General features: G+C 36.1%; 1 protein-coding gene across 1 annotated transcript; it reads left to right on the forward strand.

Annotated features, from left to right (window-relative positions):
• The first annotated feature begins 1,336 nt into the window (after positions 1-1,336).
• On the forward strand, positions 1,337-10,332 carry LOC121316111 (F-box only protein 48). Its single transcript, XM_041250887.1, has 3 exons — positions 1,337-1,422; positions 3,540-3,858; positions 10,054-10,332. Exons 2-3 carry the CDS (start codon positions 3,562-3,564, stop codon positions 10,213-10,215), a joined length of 459 nt encoding a protein of 152 aa, XP_041106821.1. The 5' UTR covers positions 1,337-1,422; positions 3,540-3,561; the 3' UTR covers positions 10,216-10,332.
• The last annotated feature ends 10,520 nt before the right edge of the window (positions 10,333-20,852 follow it).

Below are 20,852 nucleotides of genomic sequence, written 5' to 3' on the forward strand. Positions count from 1 at the left end.
GGCCTGTCCAGTCTCCAGATCTCAATCCCATAGAACCTGTATGGGACGAACTGGACAGAAGAGTCAAAGGAAAGCTACCCACAAGTGCCCTGCATCTCTGGGAATTGCTGCAGAAGAGCTGGGAAGACATGTCGGGTGATTTCCTGCTGAAACTTGTTAACCGAGTGCCTCGTGTTTGTGAAACTGTTATTAAGGCAAAGGGTGGCTATTTTGAGGAATCCAAGCTTTAGAGACAATTTTCAATTTACTTGAACATTGCTTTGATACTCTTCATGTTTTGTTTTGTATATTGTAACATGTGTTTTCATTTTCCAGTATTTACAGAAACATATACGACGTAAAACATTGTTAATTATGAAAAAAACCTAGTTTCCAGCAAGTGTACTCAAAACTTTTGACTGGTACTGTGTGTGTGTGTGTGTGTGTGTGTGTGTGTGTGTGTGTGTGTGTGTATATATATATATATATATATATATATATATATATATATATATATATACACACACACATATATATGTATGTTACATGTTTACAGACCTTTAATGTAAAGGTGCCAATAATTTTGTCATGAACAAATATGGTCTTTGTCAAATTAATTCGTGGCTAATGTTCACTAAATACTTGTATTTAAGATGTTTGCTTGAATTATCTTACATTGTGTGTAGGATGCTATTTTTGTTTGCGACTATTGAAGTATAAAAATGGGGCTACACCCAAGAGTCTAAAAACAGACACTCAGGTTAGTACAACAATTTTAACCTTGTGCCATTATAACGCTCATACATGTGGATTATGAAAAGCCAAATCATTCAAGGTTTTTTTTGGTATACATTATGTAGAACAGATTTTTTAATTCAAAGCATTCAAAATTATTAAGTTTATATTTAATTTTGAAATACTGTTATTAAATATAAGACCCTTTTGTTCTTGTTGTAAATTAGGTACCAACTAGACACCAGTAAACCACCCGGCGGTTACAACAGATACTCTTTCTCTACAAACAAATCTTATAAACTAAGAGAGATTTTGTTTAGGATAAACCTGTTACAGCTTCAACACTTGATATAACACAGCAGCGCACACCTTTGTTTATTTTTTCTTTCTTTCTTTCTTTTTTAAGCAGCACACATCTGTTTCTTCTTCCTAACAGTGTCGCTAACGTTGCTGTCAAGATACCACGTGTGTAGCATTCAGTAACTTGTTTTTGCCCGAACTTAATGGTCTAGGGAAATGTAGTCTGTAGCTTTCTCCATTCTCAGTTGTAGTAATGGGCTTTTTCGTTTCAATGAACTACACCTCCCAAGCTTCCAGTGAGCAACACAATTCTAGGCATGCGCCCTGTTCGAGTGGGGGTAATGACATCACAGTAAACAAACAAGAATTTGAACTCGGCATTTAAACTGTAAACTTGCATAGTGGAAGGTAAGGTGACTTTCTAAATGTTCAACTGCAAGGTTTATTTATAAATAGGTGTCATTTGTTTAACACGTAAATATGTTTGCATTGCTAAAAGTATACCTGTGTATGGATGGATTTCAGTTTAAATCGTCTATTTTCATTCAGTACAAATTATAAAAATAGCGTTATATTATTCCTGTCCATGCAGCTTAGTGGAATCTAGTTCCAGTTTGTGTGTTGGTTTTATTTTGATTACATTACGTTTGCCAATCGGCATTATTTGACAACAAAGATTTGCCCTGTAAACGCAAATCATTGGGCGTGGTTAACTTTTTAATATACAAGTTATAGGTATATGTGTAGTATGGTTGGCAAATTCAAAACTGCAAGCAATTTCATAATACTAGATATCGCAGTGTTGTAAAACGTTAATTGTATTTTAAAATCTTTGGCCGTGACAGACTGTACAGCCAGCGCCGTATTGTACATTTAACAATTCAGATAGGGTAAACAACCTAAGCGGAAACTCCCATTTTAGCAGGAAGTTATTTTTTAAACGATTCTGCTGAATACTATTCATTTCCCTTGCTCAATCTGATCACACTTGTATGCTGTGCTAGCAGAATCGTGACCAACAATATATGGAAATTGGTACTTGAAGCAGTTCCGCCAGTCCTATTCAGAATTAGCTTAGTATGATTTCTGCTTGAAAGTACTACATTCTTCAATATATTTTTGACCGAGCCTGTGGTTAGTACGGAGCTACGTATTAAACTAGTACGCAAGTTAATACCAATTGCAACGAACTTGACAGCTCAAGATAGTCCCCAGCTGGGTATTTAAATGATCTCAACTGCAACGAGCCCAAAATAACTACTGCTGACCTCTGGGATATTAAGTACGAGACTAAATTAATATAAACCTTTCTGTATTGTAGACTAACAATTTATAGTACCGTACTAAGTGAAAGAAAAAATGTGGAAAACGTGAAAAAATGGGGGAAAACCCAAAATGTATTGACAACTTTTGTAACTGCATAATTCATAATCACAAATCCATACCGTGTACCTGTATTTTACATATAAAAGACATATTTACTTGCATATTTTAAGGTATATATATATATATATAAGGGATAGCATTGCTGGCATTGCAATATATTCGTGTAGCGTTGGAATGAGTTTCGTGACATTATAACAATACGGAAAACGATACTCCTGAATTACGTCCACAGCAGAAAAATGAGCAATTCTACCATCTACTTAAATGGAGATTATAAAATGGCTTGGATAAATTAAACGCGGTGATTGGCTGAACAAGATCACATGACCTTTTAGGACGGGTGACTCATCTCTCAAGATCAAAGCACGTCTGGGTCAACAATTTTCAAAAAACCTTCTCGCCGCCGCGGACTTCAGTTCACGCAGCAAGAAAATAAACGGCAATCTTAACATAGTACACTTACACAGTAGTTCACCAAATTATTTGCCACTGATTATCCATAAAATAAGTGTTATGTTGCTGTCCACCGCTACTGTGCGTTAGCAAATCTTCTCGTGATCTACAGCACTGGTATCAAAAAACAAGAAACAGTAAAACATTGATGAAATGGTTATAAATAACACGTATTTTCTGTGTACCCATATAGAACTCTTTCTTCTGGAACTACCTGGACTAATGTTTACAATATTGTTTTTTGTTCTTATACCTTAACTGATTGATGTAAACATGAAATGAATTACAGGATCTTGATTACATTTACCTAATTTTATCAAGTTAATATGGTATTATTTGGTACAGCATAAAAGTAGTTATATCGTGCTGAAGTTGTTTTAAATAAACTGACTAAACCGATTCTCAAAAATGAGTAACACCCTTGAGGACTTAAGTTGTGCATCACTATAATGACTACAGAATTTATTCTGTGAATAAAGTTGGTAGAAAGGATTAGTCACTAGTGACTACAAAATTATTAGATCTGGAAAGAAAAAAAAAGATATCGCCCAGAAAGAAACTAGACTATAGTAACAAGTTATGTAGCCTGCTTTATAATCACAAATACATTATCTGTACTATTTACTATATACACATTGTATATTTAAAGTGTGTTGTTTATAATACATGTTTACCATTTTGAATAGTGATGCTTCGGAACTTGAAATTATGAAGAAGATTTATAAAAGGAACAAAAACACCTGGAATTTTTTTGAAGAGAGTACCAACTTTTCAGACGTCAAAAACAGGAGATACGACTTTGTTGAGATTTTACCTCCAGAAATAAGCCTTCAGATTTTTTGTCAACTGGACCTTAAAAGTTTGTGTAATGCTGCAGTAACTTGTCAAGCTTGGAACCATATTATTGAGAACTGCGACCAACTGTGGATGAATCACTGTATGACAGTGAGAGCCATCTGTCAAAAAGAGATTGATGGTGACAGAGGAGTTGGATATTCATGGAAGGTAATTAATTAATGTAATGGACATTGTCTTCCCATAATTTGCTTCAGTCCCATGTTCATTATCCCCACAGGGCTCAAAAATAACGGCAACCACGCGCCAAATAGTGGTGGGCGATATACCCAAAGATATATAACAATATTTTCAATGTTTAAGGCGATATACGATATATAGCATGGTGTATTTAACATTCTGATCATTCTTTTTTTGTGTGTGTGCAATTGTACGTTAAAATGTAGCACTAGAAGTACTATTAAAGGCTGCTTTTATAATACTACAGGCCCAAAATGCTTCTGATACTGTACATGTAAGTCATTTTCAAAACAGAACATACTTTTTCCTTTCTAAGGCTTTTCACATATTAAGATCATGAGTGAAGGTGGAAAAAAAACATACATCTGTTTTATCACAGTAAGTTACTTACTCTTGTGCCATGGACTGTATGTAAATACACAAAGTACGTTTATTAACATACAACAATAGAAACGTCAGGCAAGTAAATATAGTTTAAAAAGTAAAATCAGTTTTAATATAGCTAGTGTAATGCAGCTCAAAAACATTGGAGTCTATATCAGGTACATCAAACATCATTTAAATGACCATTTTTAAAAGTGAGTGACTTGACATTCCATAAAACAGGAGTTCTGTATATATATATATATATATATATATATATATATATTATATATATATATATATATAATATATATATATATATATATATATATATATATATATATATATATATATGACACACACACCAGCGTTCCCTCTAAGCTTATTAGACACTGATAAACTTGCCATTTTGACTGAGAAATAGTAAATCTATCAGAGAGAAACCTTTGGCCAAGCATTAGCCATTTTAATATGTTTTGTTGCAAATACAATTTTGAAACAATTCCAACACAAGTATCTCAACAATCTTACAATTTACTTTAAATTTAAATAAGACATTTATTGTGTCTCTGCCTCTGATTTTGAAGCATCCTCTGATCCTATGCAGCCCTGTCAGTTGTTATCATAGATATAGACTGCATGCTTTACTGGTGTTCTGCATAAAGTTGCTATATACTGCTGCATAAAACACTGGAGTATGAACTGCCTTCAATTGTAACTATCTTTAGGACTGCTCATTGTTCCATTCTTGGGAATACCAAAGTCTGTTTTTCAAAAATGGCCAATTCTATTTGTTCTCACTTTTTATCAATGCATTAATAATTAAATATAGCATTTGAACATAAATATAATGTTGCTAATTAAAATAAATAAATTTTATAAATATTACCACAATTCTTTTTTTTTTTTCAATCAGACCCTTGTTGCTGTAATAGTAAGTAAGCACCTGAAACAGTTCAGTATAGTCCAGCAATGTCATGTAAGAGTAATCCTATATACAGTATTCCACAAATTAAGTTTAGGGTTTACTGGCATTGTAATAATAACCAGGATAAAATATGAAACACTGATAAAGGCGTGTTGACTGACTCGTTGTTCTAAAACAGGTTATGTATTACCCGTTTGTAATTTAAGTAGCACCCCTTTTAATGTAAATGTATAATTAATCCTCTCAATTGTTTCTTTCTTAATTCGGCAGTGTTATTTGCAAGATTTAAAAAGAGGCGTGTCTCCAGACAGAATGTCTTTATGAAACCAACAGTGTGAAGTGTAGTGACTACATCCTTTACACAGTAAAGCGATCCATTTCCTTTAAGAATTTATAGCTAAAAAAATAAAGAATTATAGCAAAACTTTAAGAATACTATCGCACCATCCTTGTGTAGATAATCAGATTTCTTTTAGCTCTGTCTTACTGAAATACTGCTTTTTTTTTCTTCATTGGTGCAGCCGCCATGTTGAGTTTCAGCAGAGATATGGAGTAAAGTCACAAGATGAATAAACTCGCAATTTTTTTTTTTTTAAATAATGGATATGGTATGTCTAATTCAATTATTATACACTTAAATGTGTATTTTCGACTAATGTGCTGATTTACATTTTTACCAGTTTCAAAACACTTTGAGTTCTGAAATGGTCGCTTTTTAAAAGGGAAATAAAACAAAAACATCAAAGTGTGAGTGTTGTGATTTTTTATTTATGTTTACCGGGGTATTTATACTGTAGCGTTCTCGGTTAACGCAGGCAGGCGCATCACACAGGGCGAGGCAGTCCACACAGGCGGAGGGCGGGCATGAACCCAGGATCTCTCGCACTAAAGCATAGCGCCGATACTGCTGACAAAAGACCCGGCTCCTTTGCAAGGATGACAGAGGGCTGAGGCTCAGAGACAATGTATAGTCAAAAATAAAGTTCTTTATTAAACAAAAATAATCAAATAAACAGGCATAAGGGCCAACAGAAAGAGGTTCAAACACAAATAATCAAAGTGAACTTACAAAATAAACAGTCAGGATCCAAGTCTTTTAAAACAAGACACTCCTTTCTTCTAAGCACAAAACTCTCCAACACAAAGCAAACTCCCAAACAGAAAAAACCACACTTCCCAACCAGGCCCTCTCCCCTGGCTTTTATCCCCTGTGGCTGGAGCCCAATTAATCAATAATTACTAATCATTCAATTAGAGCTCCAGCTGCATTCTCACATTTTTTCCTGGCAGGGAGAAATTTAACCCCCTCCCTGCCAGTTCGAAACACATTCATATAGACGGGGCAGTTCCCCGTCACAAGCATATATTGAGCTTATAATGCTATTAAAATGTAACAATTTTATTTGACCCCAGTTTGAAATAGCCAATTATTTTAGGCTCAGCTCACTGCTTTTTTTCACTCTGCAGGCCCACCATGCAGCAACCTCAGAGCTACAGCGTCGGAGGACAACGCAGCTCTGAGCAGCCTTGCTTGGAAGCCTAATAAATAAACAATATGGGGGCAAGAGGATATCAGCTCATCTGGATGAAAATGCCAGGCTATAGAAATGGGTTTTTAGTCTATACTAAAGATGCAGCTCTCCTTTCTTGTAAAGGTAAATAAAGTAAACGGTTCTGTATTTTGATGTTTCTGTTGAACTGAAATCTTATTCAGGGGTATATTTCAATTCAGTAATAAAATACTATTATCTAAAAGGCTCACAACTATAGATTGTGCCCATCCCTTGTTAGTAGCTGCCAGTCTGGTTTTTATTCAGCAGTTTCCTTCAGTTTTTTTGACAGTGTTTAGAGTCAGTGTTTGGTTCACTATTCGGCTGAATCTTTTGAGATGGATTCAGTATTCGGCTGAATCCCAAAAACTTGGATTCGGTGCTTCCCTAGTTTAGACATACAGTACTTCTGAGTATTTAAAATAACACTGAGTTAATTTCTTTTTTTAACATTAAAACATTTTATAACTGCAGACCTTCATTAACATGTACAGTGGAGACCCCCATAAGTACGAATGTATCACACTAGAATTTTACATAGGTCTATTATATAGCTAAAGTAACAATTATCCAATTTGTAGCTATTGAGATTGTAAGAATCTGGGGATGCATGGAGTTGCCTGTTTATCTTCAAGTGTAAGGCATGACACATTTTTTTTGTTTTGTTTTGAAACTCAAGTCCGTTTCAGATTTTGTCTAGGCAGGCGGCTATTATCTCCTCATAAACTCTGTCCTCCCTGTCGTTAACAGCTTTACAGAGCAATGTGTTTATATGTATGACGAGTTTTAATTAATCAACCGCATATAGTGATCAAAGCCGCTGGGACAAGATCATTCCTGTACTAACCATGCTAAAATACTCCGCTTGTAAGAATCAAGCAATCCGCTTAGAAAGATAATTTCAGGGCAAACTAACTACATGTAATACCGTACTGTATCAAGTGCAATAACCATCAAGCCACAATGTTGGCAAGTCACATGTTGTGTGATAAGGCACGTATGCAATGTGGATCATGCAACGATGCAGAAAACACTGGACAAGTTTGTAATCAGACAGTGACTGCACGCTACTGCATTGTGCAGGAATGTTTATTTGTGTTCTCTGTTGGTGAAAACGTGTTTCAATAAAGTGAATAGCATTTATTGAATACATATTGAGTACAGCAGTATTATTGTGTGGCGGGGGGGGGGGGCAGGGTTGCTGCACGGTAAGGAGGAGGATTTTAGAGCTTTGCATCTCCGCTTAATGAAAAACTGTGAGATTTGCATCACAACTGAAAATAAGTAAGCCACAGGTGCTTAAATGCAGTGGTAGTCCTGACAGTAAAATGCTGTACTGTAATATCATTTTAATTCAAAAGCCATTACACGTAACACCACACAGCAGTTAAACTAGGCACCCACACGTATACTGTAGTAAAATAGGATTCTGCAGCCTTGAGTAAAAAATAAAAATAAATAATCGTGATCATATAACAAGCTGCTACCCACAAGGACTTGTTTTAATTTATCTGTATCCTATATTTATATCTTTATACTATACTTAAACTGCTGATGTCATGCTTGTGCTAATTGTAATGTGACAGAGTGGCTGAGGTCAATGTAAATGATCAGTCTGGAGTCTTGATTTACAATTTAAAACCGATGTTTTATTTTTTTTACAGTGCAATGGAAAAACAACCACTAATAAAACAAACAAACAAAATACACCTAGCTCTCGGCTGGAACACTAACTAAACAATACTTTGTGTAGTCCCTATCTGACGTCAGGACGGATAAGCTGTTTACCCAACCAAACAAATACAAATGAAAACATTTTGTACGTTGATATACTGTGACTAATTTACTTTGCACAATACTGAAACAAACACTAGATCTCTTACTCGCTCTTTGGTTTGGTTTGCTTTTGGTTTATTTCTTTTTCTTTATTTTTGTTTTTGTTTCTTTTCCTTACTCCTCTATACCCCCAACACAAAGCTATTGGCTAAGCCCTTTTTTTATTGAGGTGTTATTAACTTTAACAAGCAGTTATTGCCCATTATCCATAATGGATTTTTGTGGCCGTGCATACATGCAGTAGAGACTTGCGAGGGTCTGAATTTTACGACCTGCTTCCGACCTGGACCCTGTACTACAAGACCCGACCCAAATCCGCAACCCACTGCAACACCATCTTCTTACCCGCGACCCAACCAGACCTGCTTTAATAAGACCTGCAACCCGACCCAAACCTAAAGTGTTTATCCTTTACCTACTGCCTGCATCAACTGACTCTCTCACATTCACACACAGATATCGCTCCACAGATTTAGTTTATACAATAGGCTATACAGTGTGGTAACTTTCTCTAGTGACCTGGATATATTTTAACATTGTAGTATAATAATTATCTCTACTTACTTTACTATAAAATACCTGTCTATGCCTTTCATGTCACCAATTGAAAGGGAGCTACACCTGTGCTTTCGCAGAGATGATGTACCACTTTTGTGGCTGTTGTTCACAAAAACATAATGACTGGTTTTACAAGCAACGGATCCAGTCACATGTTTATTATTTTTATTCGCTATGATTCCAAAATAATTCCACACTTTTGATTTACCTCTTGAACTACATGATTTAAGCCCTGCGTTATCTTTTATTTCATGCTGTTCACAAACATTTTTAATATCACCAAGCAGATGTGATAAAAAGATCTTCCAACATATCAAACAAGCGAGAACAACACTGCTTAGTCAGCTGACTCATCCTTAATCGCCTCTTGCTTTTCGTGCAGGAAATACTGGTACATTCAAATTCTAATACGTTATTTGGGATAGGGTTACATAGTGTGCTGAAAGGACAGAAAACGTTTTTGGTGGTTCAAAGTCAAATTTAATTTTTTGACCTGAACCGCAAACCACGAAAAAGTTCACATTCTGACCCGAACCCAACCCGCTTTAGCGGGTCACCTGTGCATACCCAACCCAATGCAGGACTCTAACATGCGGTAACTTATGACATCTAGTGGTCAAGCCATTACACTGCAGGGAACGAGCTCTTATTATTCTCAAACTAACATACTGATTCTGCACCACTTCACCACAGTAATCATATCGTTCCGCTTTTAAGAATCAACCACTTGTAAGAATCAAAACATCCGGGACAGATGTGATTCTTATAAACGGAATGCACTGTACTGCAACAAAGTCATCTAAGCTTCAACCAGTAGGTAGCAGAAGCATAACACACGATTAGATGGCTGATTTCTGGGGTTTTGTAAATGCTTTTACAAAAAAACATTCCTACAATACAGCATTATTTTGTTTTTTTGTTTCCTTAAAGGTCACCTTAGAGAGAAACTATCGCAAAGGGTATGTGAAAAAACAATGGCTGAGTGGGCGCTACAGCAACATTCTTTCTTCTACTGAACTACCAGACAAGAGCATGTATCCTTTGGATGCTGAAACCTGGGGAGAAATTTTAGAGGCAGAGCTGGAAAGATAACAAACCAGGCTAAAAGTACAGTGCTTTCTTTTAACATATCATGTACATTTAAACAAATACTAAGAGTGTAGTTACCATGGCATCAAAAGCACCACTGTTTGTTTTTCAAACAGAATTACCCTTGACAAAGGTATGTTAATGTTTGGAAGTTGGCTCTTTTGATCAAAAATGTTTTTTTAAGTAACATAATTTGATATTTTGTGTTACTGTTTTTGTACATCTTTATGTTTTTGTAAGTCAAATATTGTATTTTCTTAAATTTAAACTTTTGGTGGCTGTATTAGAAGAAAAAGAAAAATGTATGTTTTATTTATTATTACAAACTATATTATAATGAAATTCTTTCCTAGAATAACTGCTTTAAATAAACAGTTATGATTAGAAATGTATTTTTTATTATGGCTGCACTATTTATATAGGATACACTGGTTTTTTTTTTTTTTTTTTTTTTACATTCAACTTAGTAATCTAAAACTAAAATACTACATACAAAATTTATGTCACTAAAACCCCCAGTTTGGCACAACTGCAGACACCTTAACCAGCCTACAAATCTAGTATTTTTGACAGGTAACTAGTCAAGCCTTTTTTAATAGCAAAGTATGAAAAATACATGTTTAAGGCATATAGGAAATTTATTGTGGTCCTCTACAATTTTACAGTGAAGTCCAGTGGTATAGCTCCAGCAGGGGGTGATAGCACATAACAGCCTGATACAGTTATTTTATTTGATACAGTATAAGAAAACAGATAAAAAGTAGCCAGATTGTGGCCAAAAACCAGCACGTATTTCAAGTATAATAGAAAAATAACGCAGGTAAGTGATGTTATAAACAATTTTTAGTTTATGTATCACAATAAAAGTAGCCAAATTGACAAAGACAATATTTTCCCACTAAATGCTGTCAAAACAAGCCAACATTGTCTGGAAAACTGACAATCTTGCAGCACTGCAAATGACCGTCACTGCTGACAATGACTGAGTAGCTTTGAAGTGTTCTTAATTCTTACTCTGATTGGCTGTAAAGGTAAGCCAGAGATTGGGTAATGTTTTGTTGGGTGGATTTTTCCTAGTAACTGAAGATGTGGTATTCTGGGGGATGTAGTTTTTAGTGAAAATTTTAGGGGTGACCCTGTCTCCCCATGGTATCGCCACTGCTTTCTCTTCAAACTGCAGAAGTACAATACCCACTTTTTAAAGGTGAGATAACGAACTTTAATTGTTATAGACTTTGCCCCAAAATTAGGACGAGGCTGGTTAATACTCAACTTATTCACCATTTGAATATAAATGATATTTTCTTGAACAGTCAGTTTTGGGGCTGTCATGGCACAGTCACAGCTACTTTAAATTTAATGAATTACATAATTAATGCTTTTGATAAAAAAAAAAAAAAAAATGCAGTTATTTTTTACAGATTTATCTAAAGCCTCAAGTTACTGTAAATAGATTGGGGTCAGTTCAAATTCATTGGCTTGGTTTCAGAGTTATCTTCATAACTGTATATAGTGTATCAAATCTGGTGGCTTGATACAGTTTTGTACTCTGTAGGTACTTGTATGTCTTCGGTCATCAAGAAACTGCAAAAGAGCTTTGTTGGCATACAGCAAAAAAAAAATTAGACTGACAATTGTTGCTGAATGGTAATAAAACAAAATGTATTGATCTTTAATAAAAACATTACCTCTACAGTTGATTCAAGCTTATTTAATATAACAAATATAAACCAAGTGACACTGGAACATATGATATAGAGTACAAATACATGGGCATTTGCCTGGATAGTGCTTTAACTTACAAAACACATTCATTCTGTTCAACAAAGTCTAATTTGGGTTTGTTGTATCATAAGTTACTACTAGGAATTTACTAATTCAAATTGCTTTACTACCAATTTTGGACTTCGGTGATGTGTTTTATAGATTGTCCCCGAAGATTGTGTTGAAGAAATTGGATACTTTATATCCAGGGTTCTCAACCAGGGATACGCATATTATATTATGCTGTTACATCAGTCTTTGCTGCAGTTTCAGCTTTCTTGGTCAAGTCACCATTGTAAAGGAGAACTTGTTCTCAACCGCGTTTTGATTTTATTTATTTATTTATTTATTTATTTATTTATTTTTAACCTGGTTAGATAATGGAATTAATTAATTGATAGAGCAACACATTTTATGTTTTTATCTGTCTCAGTATGGGTTTCCACTCATTCCAGCATCGGTATGTTTTTGTAATGTTATTTGAAAACTGTTTTTTAACCAATTATTTGTTATGAATGTATGTGTCAGTTTTTGTGTGGACTCATTATTTTGTTTCAACTAGAAGGTAGCTCTGACAGCTTTTCTTTATGTATGGCAGCTGTGGTAGAACACTCCTAGTGATAGGTAGTGGACAGTGCTCTACTTGGACCATGTCATGCTTTTTATAGAGATTGGTAAAAAGGATGGTGAAAACTTGGTGGTGGTGGTGAAGCACTGTGTGGTGCACATTTGTTAAACTAGGGCTCTGGCTCTATGTCACGGATAGGCTTGTGGGTGATTTCAGAACAGCAAATGAGTGGCAGAACAGGCAGTACTGAGAGGTATGTTGCACGTTTTAATAATAAATAAAAAGGTTGAAAAAAACAAACCACTTCTGAAAGTAAACGGCACATTGGCCAAAATCGACAGATACAAAAACTGAATACACAACAAACAGTGGAGAAACCCCAAACAAGTATTGTACTGGTCCTTCCAGCACAATTAGCAATTATTTTATATTTTCAACTTTCCTCGCCTCTCCTCTCCTTCGTCTCTTCCCCATTCTCCACTGTGAACACACCAACCTCGAGTGAGTGATCTGTGCTTCTAATAAGGGGAGCTAATCTCATTTCCTCAGGGAAAAACAAAAAAGCCTGTACCAAAAATACAAGTTAAGCACCTTAGCTTCTGCAATAATAATCACAGCCTCTTGTGGTCTCTCAACTCAAGGCATTATAGAGACCCACCTTTTAAGCAGGGTTATTTCAGGGAGTTTGATCGGTAGACAACGGCCCATAGGTGTAAACCCTTCATTGAACAATTAAGGTCCGTCTAACTTTACCAAGATGGCATCCAAGCTCTGACAACCTCTCTTATATTAGTTAAGGTCAGCCAACCCTCTTGCCAGCTCTCACTGTGCGGTTGTTCACATACACCGTCTTCCAACTTATTTTCTTTATGCTGTGCTCTAAGGCTCTCTTCTTGTTACAGGCCCTTCCTAAATTCTGACCAAAATATGGCTCAAGAGAGCTGACAAGAGCTCCAGTACATCAGCATTCTGACCACACTGTGTAGAAATACCACCACTGACAAGCTGATTAATCTTCTGCTAATTTGAGATAAAGCGCTTTTAAAATACAAATGTCACCCTAAGTTGCTATAAATAGTGTTGTGAAAGGTCGTCTAATCTAAAGGAAGGTTCTTAGCAAGGCATATTTGTTTGTCAGCAACAGGAACTTGTTGCAGCAAATAGATTTTATGAAGTAAATTAAGCTGTAGTGATTAAGTTATTTTTGGTGAGCCTTGTCACTGTGAATTCATACACCCATATATTTTTTTCAGTCAGGCTGCTTCCTAATGATATATGTTTACACTTGCTTTTACCATGACATCAAAGTGGTTTCTGAGCCCTGTGCCATTAACTGTATTGCATTAAAACTGTATTTTAAAGAAAGCTATATTGTTGTCAATATTAACTTTTACCATAAGTGGTTGTGGTTAAAACAGATCCGGTGTTTCAATTCCTGTTAAAACTGAAGCTTTTTTTATAGCTATTTGAAATAGCAAAACAAAGTTAGTCAGAAACCACAAAATACCCCGGTTTTAACACTGTTCTGTGTTATAGGCAGCCCTTCTTAAGCTGCGTACTGGGTGCTTTACACATTGAAAAAATATGAATTACGTATGATAGTCAAGTGTAATACATAAAGAATACACAGCCATTTTGCTGAATTTGCATGTTATCAAACTTCATATACTTCATGCACCTCTCAATGGTCAATTGTGAATACCCTGCATGCGGTAGCTAGAGGATGGATCACAGAAATGCCGGGACTGGGACAGCACATTGAAGCTTGCCTGGGAATTTCTAGAAACATTTGACCAATAAGTTGGGTTTTCATAAAAAATAATAAGGTTGAATCCACTCACTTGTAATGCGTGTTTGTGACTGGTGAATAAACAACAAGACTGTTCATCCTTAGTCCCCCTCAACCTAACATACCAATTTACCTCTCTGTCAACCAAATTTTTGGAAGGTAAATCTATATAATCAATGCAATATTCTGTGTTTGGAGAGAGTCAGGATGCTTTATATTGCTATGTAGGAAAATGTTATTGTTTCTTTTTTTTTTGCGTTAATGCATTACGATTATTTAACTTAAATAAAAATATGTTGTATGAACAGTGTTTGTTGACTATTTCACAAACATGGGTAATTCATCTTCTCTGTTTCTAAAACTTGAAAAATAAATATATACATTAGTAAATGTCTTTTTTGTTTATATACTATATATATATATATATATATATATATATATATATATATATATATATACACACACATACACACACACACACACACACACACAGTGAGTGTACAAAACATTAGGAATTAGGAACACCTGCTCATTCCAGGAAATAGACTGACGGGTTGAATCCAGGTGAAAGCTATGATCCCTTATTGATGTAACCTGTTAAATCCACTTCAATCAGTGTAAATGAAGGGGAGGCAGGTTAAAGAAGGATTTTTAAGCCTTGACACAATTGAGACATGGATTGTGTTTGTGTGCCATTTAGAGGGTGAATGAGCAAGACAAAAGATTTAAGTGCCTTTGAACGGGGTATGGTAGTAGGTGCCAGGCGGGCCCGGGTTTGAATGTGTCAAGAATATATATAAGATAATGCCCCATGCCACAAGGCTAGGATTCTCCAGGAATGGTTCCACAAACTTGACAGTGGATTCAGCTTACTGCAGTGGCCTGCTCAGTCACGAGATCTCAATCCAATTGAGTATCTGTGGGATGAGATGGAACAAGCTATTCGGAGTAGAGATCCACTACCAGCCAACTTGACACAACAACGAGAAGCATTGGAGTCAACATGGGCCAGCATCCCTGTGGAACGCTTTCGACACCTTGTAAAGTCCATGACCCGACGAATTGAGGCTGTTCTGAGGACAAAAGGGGGTGCAACTCAATATTAGAAAGGTGTTCCTAATGTTTTGTACAAAACATTAGGAACGTATTCCTAATGTTTTGTGAGTGTGTGTGTATATATACACACACACACACACACACACACACACACACACACACACACACACACACACACACACACACACACACAGTGCCTTGTAAAAGTATTCAGACCCCTGACCAATTCTCTAATATTACTGAATTACAAATGGTACATTGAAATTTCATTCTGTTTGATATTTTATTTTTAAACACTGAAACTCAGAATCAATTATTGTATGGTGACATTGGTTTTATGTTGGGAAATATTTTTAACGAAAAAAAAAAAACTGAAATATCTTGCTTGCATAAGTATTCAACCCCTGTGCTGTGGAAGTTTCCAGTTTGCACCGATGAAAGAAATTGTGCTAACGAGGACAAAATTACCTTACCATTGGCCTTCACCTGTGAACCATTAAAGTTGCTGTCACATTTTCTGGATAAAAACCCCACTGTTGAAGGGTCGTTGGTAAGGCTGTGAATCTGAAGGAAAATGAAGACCAAAGAGCATTCTACAGAAGCTAGAGATAAAGTAATACAAATGCATAGATTAGGGAAAGGGTACAAAATAATATCCAAGTGTTTGGATATCCCAGTGAGCACAGTTGGATCAATAATCAGGAAGTGGAAGCTGCATCACACCACCCAGGCACTGCCAAGAAAAGGCTGTCCCTCAAAACTCAACGCTCAGACAAGAAGGAGACTTATGAGAGAAGCCACAGAGAGGCCAACAATCACTTTGAAGGAGCTACAGAGTTCAGTGGCTGGGAGTGGAGTAATGGTGCACCAGTCAACCATATCACGAGCTCTGCATAACACTGGCCTGTATGGGAGGGTGGCAAGAAAGAAGCCGTTACTCAAAAAGTACCATCTGAAAGCACATCTGGAGTTTGCCAGAAAGCATGAGAGTGACCCAGCTGCGATGTGGGAAAAGGTTTTGTGGTGAGATGAGACCAAGATAGAGCTTTTTGGCCAAAACTCAAAGCGCTATGTGTGGCACAAACCTAACACTGCCCATGCCTCAAGACATCCCTACAGTGAAGTATGGTGGTGGCAGCATTATGCTGTGGGGATGCTTCTCATCAGCAGGGACTGTGCATCTTGTTACAATTGCAGGAAGAATGGATGGAGCAAAATACAGGAAAATACTGCAAGAGAATCTGCCTCAGTCTGCTAAAAAACTGAAGCTTGGGAGGAAATTCACCTTTCAGCAGGACAATGATCCCAAGCACATGACCAAAGCAACATTGGAGTGGCTCAAGAACAAAAAGGTGAATGTCCTACAGTGGCCCAGTCAAAGTCCTGATCTCAATCCCACTGGGAATCTGTGGCAGTATTTGAAAATTGCGGTCCAACCTGGAGCAAATCTGCCAAGAAGAATGGGCCAAAATCTGTCCGACACTGTGTGCAAAGCTGGTACATACTTACCCCAAAAGACTTAAAGCTGTTATTGCAGCGAAAGGTGGCTCTACCAAATATTAATGTGTGGGGGTTGAATACTTATGCAAGCATGATATTTCATTTTTTTTTATTTTTCTTAAAAATATTTCCCAACAGAAAACCAATGTCACCTTACAATAATTGATTTTGAGTTTCAGTGTTTAAAAATAAAATATCAGAAAAATGTCAATGTACCATTTGTAATTCAGTAATATGAAAGAATTGGTCAGGGGTCTGAAAACTTTTGCAAGGCACTGTATATATATATATAAAAGCCATATATATAGATATTATATATATATATATATATATATATATATATATATATATATATATATATATATATATATATATGTATGTATGTGTATATGTGTATGTGTATATAATATATATATATATATATATATATATATATATATATATATTATATAATATATATAGATCCAAAGATCGATTGGCTACTGTGTGTGAATAAATATATATGTTTTCCAAAACCTACATCGTTGTCACAAAAACAAAAGGATAATTGTATGCAATTGTGGGGATTCAACATGTTTTCCTGACCTCTTTTTTTGCATGGTCATGGGATCTGTTGATCCTTTGCCTTGCGGGAAGATGTTATATAAAACAAGAACTGTATTTCCACTTCCTCAGCCGGAACTGGAGACAGACTCTCCAGTGGTATTGGGGTTTGCATGTTTTTTTTTTTCAGAAACCCAAGTGACCTTTACAAACACCTAACAACTAAATTTAGCCGATTCTGAGCCCCGTCTGCTCATTCCCATCCTAATTGATATTCTGCCTAGTCAATGAGCACGTTAGTGACTACAGGTTTCGAACGTCATACCTACATTGACACATTACCTGTAGGAGATCATTTAGTCATCTAAACTAGCATAAGTGATTTAGATGCTTAAACCTCTAATTAAACACTTAGTCATTTACAAAATGGGGGCTATACCAGCCCTGACTACACCTATGTAAAAAAAAAAAAAAAAATAATAATAACTTTAGTCAATTAAGTCATGTATGAAAATCGGGCCCATAGGCAGGATTTTCAAAAGTTTGCAAATGATAAATCCAGTGTTAATCAACAAATCGTTATGTAGCATTAATTTGGGCCTTTTCAAGAGGTCGTTCTGCCTATCTCGTTATTAAATAATCATGCAACATGATTTCCAAAATAATGTTAATATGCTTAACAAGCTTCTTGTGACTATTTCTTTTGTTTGCATGGGAATTTAAAAGCAAATTTGTGTTAATTGTCATAATTTATCATGAGTTAATTTGCACTGGTAAAAGGAGGGTTTTAATTAACAAAAGACTATAACTCACTTTGAAACAAATTTAGCAGACTGTGGCTGTGGTGCCGACGATACAGAGACTTCCTAGGTAATTCAATATTTGTGACTTTTATATACTTGTGGTTATGAATAAGATTTGTTTACTTGTTTTAACAATTTGTAACCTTAAGCTCGGAACACACTGCCCGATGACATCACAGGAAGGAATGCATGGATGCATAAAGTACAGTGGCAATGGGGCGAATCAATAGGCGAAAAGATAAGGCTACAGCAGCATTAAATATCTACCATTTTGGCTAGACCTTAATGCGACGTAATTGTGAAAACTACCAAGTGGGGACTATGATTCTCCACTAGCCAAAACCTTATCTGGAGTGCTGGTTATAGATTAAAATGTATATGTCATTATAATAATTTAGAGAATTTGTACAGATAGCCTGAAAAAAGGGAGCTTAAAAAAGTGAAATTGTTGTTGAAATGCAGGAACATTTAATGTCCTTTTTAAATACACAAAGTGTTAAACAAAAATAAGTCTTGTTGTAGCAGGCTAGTATCTTTCTTTTTATTATGGGGTCTGGCAGGACTCCTTGTGGTACAGAAAGACAACTCAATGAATCCGTGAATGTTCATCCTACAAAAAGCGGGCAGGGTTGTTTAAAGTGCTGCTTCATATGCTGGCTTTTACAATTTGCAGAAGTAGACTAAATTGCTCTCTTTCTTATTACTGGGCACCGCCTCACTGACATGTCGTGCTCAAGCTGCTATTTATATTTATTTATAACACCACCTCCTACAACTGACAGACAGGGTTTGTATTTGTGGTAAAGGCTGTTCCCCATAGTGACAATAACACAAACACACCTACTACTTCCCAAAACTACTTCCCCATCGGCTCCCGAGTGGCGCAGCCAGTAAAGGCACTCCGTGTGGAGTGCAGGATGCGCCTTATAGCCTGGAGAGTGCCAGTTTGAGTCCAGGCTGTTCCACTGCTGACCATGGACTGGAGTTCCCAGGGGGCAGCGCACAAATACCCACACACCACCCAGGGTGAGGAGGTCTTAGGTCGGCCAGAGTGTCCTCGGCTTACCACGCATCAGCGACCCCTGTAGATTGGCCGGGCACCTGCAGGCCTGCCTGTAAGTTGCTCTGAGCTGCATGGTCCTCCGACGCTGTAGCTCTGAGGTAGCTGCACGGTGGGTCTGCAAAGTGAAAAGAAGCAGGCGGCTGACGGCACACGTTTCAGAGTGTGTCCATCTTCGTCTCTCGAGTCAGCGCGGGGGTGGCAATGGTGAGCGGAGTTGAAATAAAAATAATTGGGCTTTCCAAATTGGGGAGAAAATGAGAAAAGGTAATTGCCCATTCCAAATTTAAAAAAAATATAAATCTTCCTCTTAATAGAAATGGTGAATACTCTTGTTGTATTTAATATAAATATATTGGGGACACAATACAAGGCTGAAAACAGAACATAAAATTCAAAACCTGTTAACTAATACAGAGATATACATATACCATAAAATAAAGGAATGCATGTACAGTCGCAGACACAAATATTGGCACCCTACACTTAATATCAGATCATTCAAGAAAATATGTTTAATGCAAGCATTTAGAGAGCATTATTCACTAATTCATATGACCAAAATGTACAATTTCTGGTAGTTTAACAAACAATCTTTATAAAAATAAATCACTTAAGCAATTTCAAATATTTGTTCTCAACAAAAGCATTGGCACCTTTACATAAAAAGTTTGTAAAAAAATAATGGAATAGAACTAATTAAATATATATATATTATTTGATTGAATACCATCACACAGTAAGTAACTAAGCTGCATTATAAGGTCAAAAGCCGAAAGAAAATTATGGGTACAGCAGGTAGAATTATCCGAACAAGTAAAAAAAGCCAAGGACAAGGAAATATTAGGAAGCATCAGGCATAATGGTGCATGAAAGGACTAGACTAGACAGATAACACAGAAGAGTTGTATGCACATAGACCTTACTGCAAGCCACTTTTAAAGAAAATTCATAAAACAAACTGTCATAAATAATCCATGAAATATGAACAGGAATCTGAAGCATTCTTTGACAAAATTCTCTGGTCCAGTAGGTCTAATAGAACTTTACCCCACAGATGGACCATAGTCTGTTTGGCAGAAAAAAAGAGAAAACCTTCAATGAAGTTCAGAAACTAGAGACATTGATGTGATTGAAGATAGAATTAATGCAGCCATGTATCAAAACATTCTACAAAGTACAATGATACCATCTGCCCATAGGGTGATTGGCAGACAGTTTATCTTCTAACATGACAATGACCTAAAGCATGCGACTAAGTCAACCGGAATTCTTGAAGAAAACAAAGATAAAATATCAATCCACTAGAAATACTTTGGACTGATCTGAAAAAGCTGTAGCCAAGCACTGTATATCCAATCTGTCTGAGCTGAAGGGAATATGCAAGATGGAATGAGCCCAGATTCCACCAATAAGATGAACCATACTGGGTAAGAATGATCTTAAACATGAAATACTGAGGCAGGGGTGCCCATACTTTTGTCATGAACACATATTTCAAATTGCTTAAGTGCTTTTATTTGTTTTATAAAGATTGTTTCTTAAACTACCAGAAAT

This window comes from Polyodon spathula, chromosome 5 (assembly GCF_017654505.1).
Source record: "Polyodon spathula isolate WHYD16114869_AA chromosome 5, ASM1765450v1, whole genome shotgun sequence".
NCBI lineage: Eukaryota > Metazoa > Chordata > Actinopteri > Acipenseriformes > Polyodontidae > Polyodon > Polyodon spathula.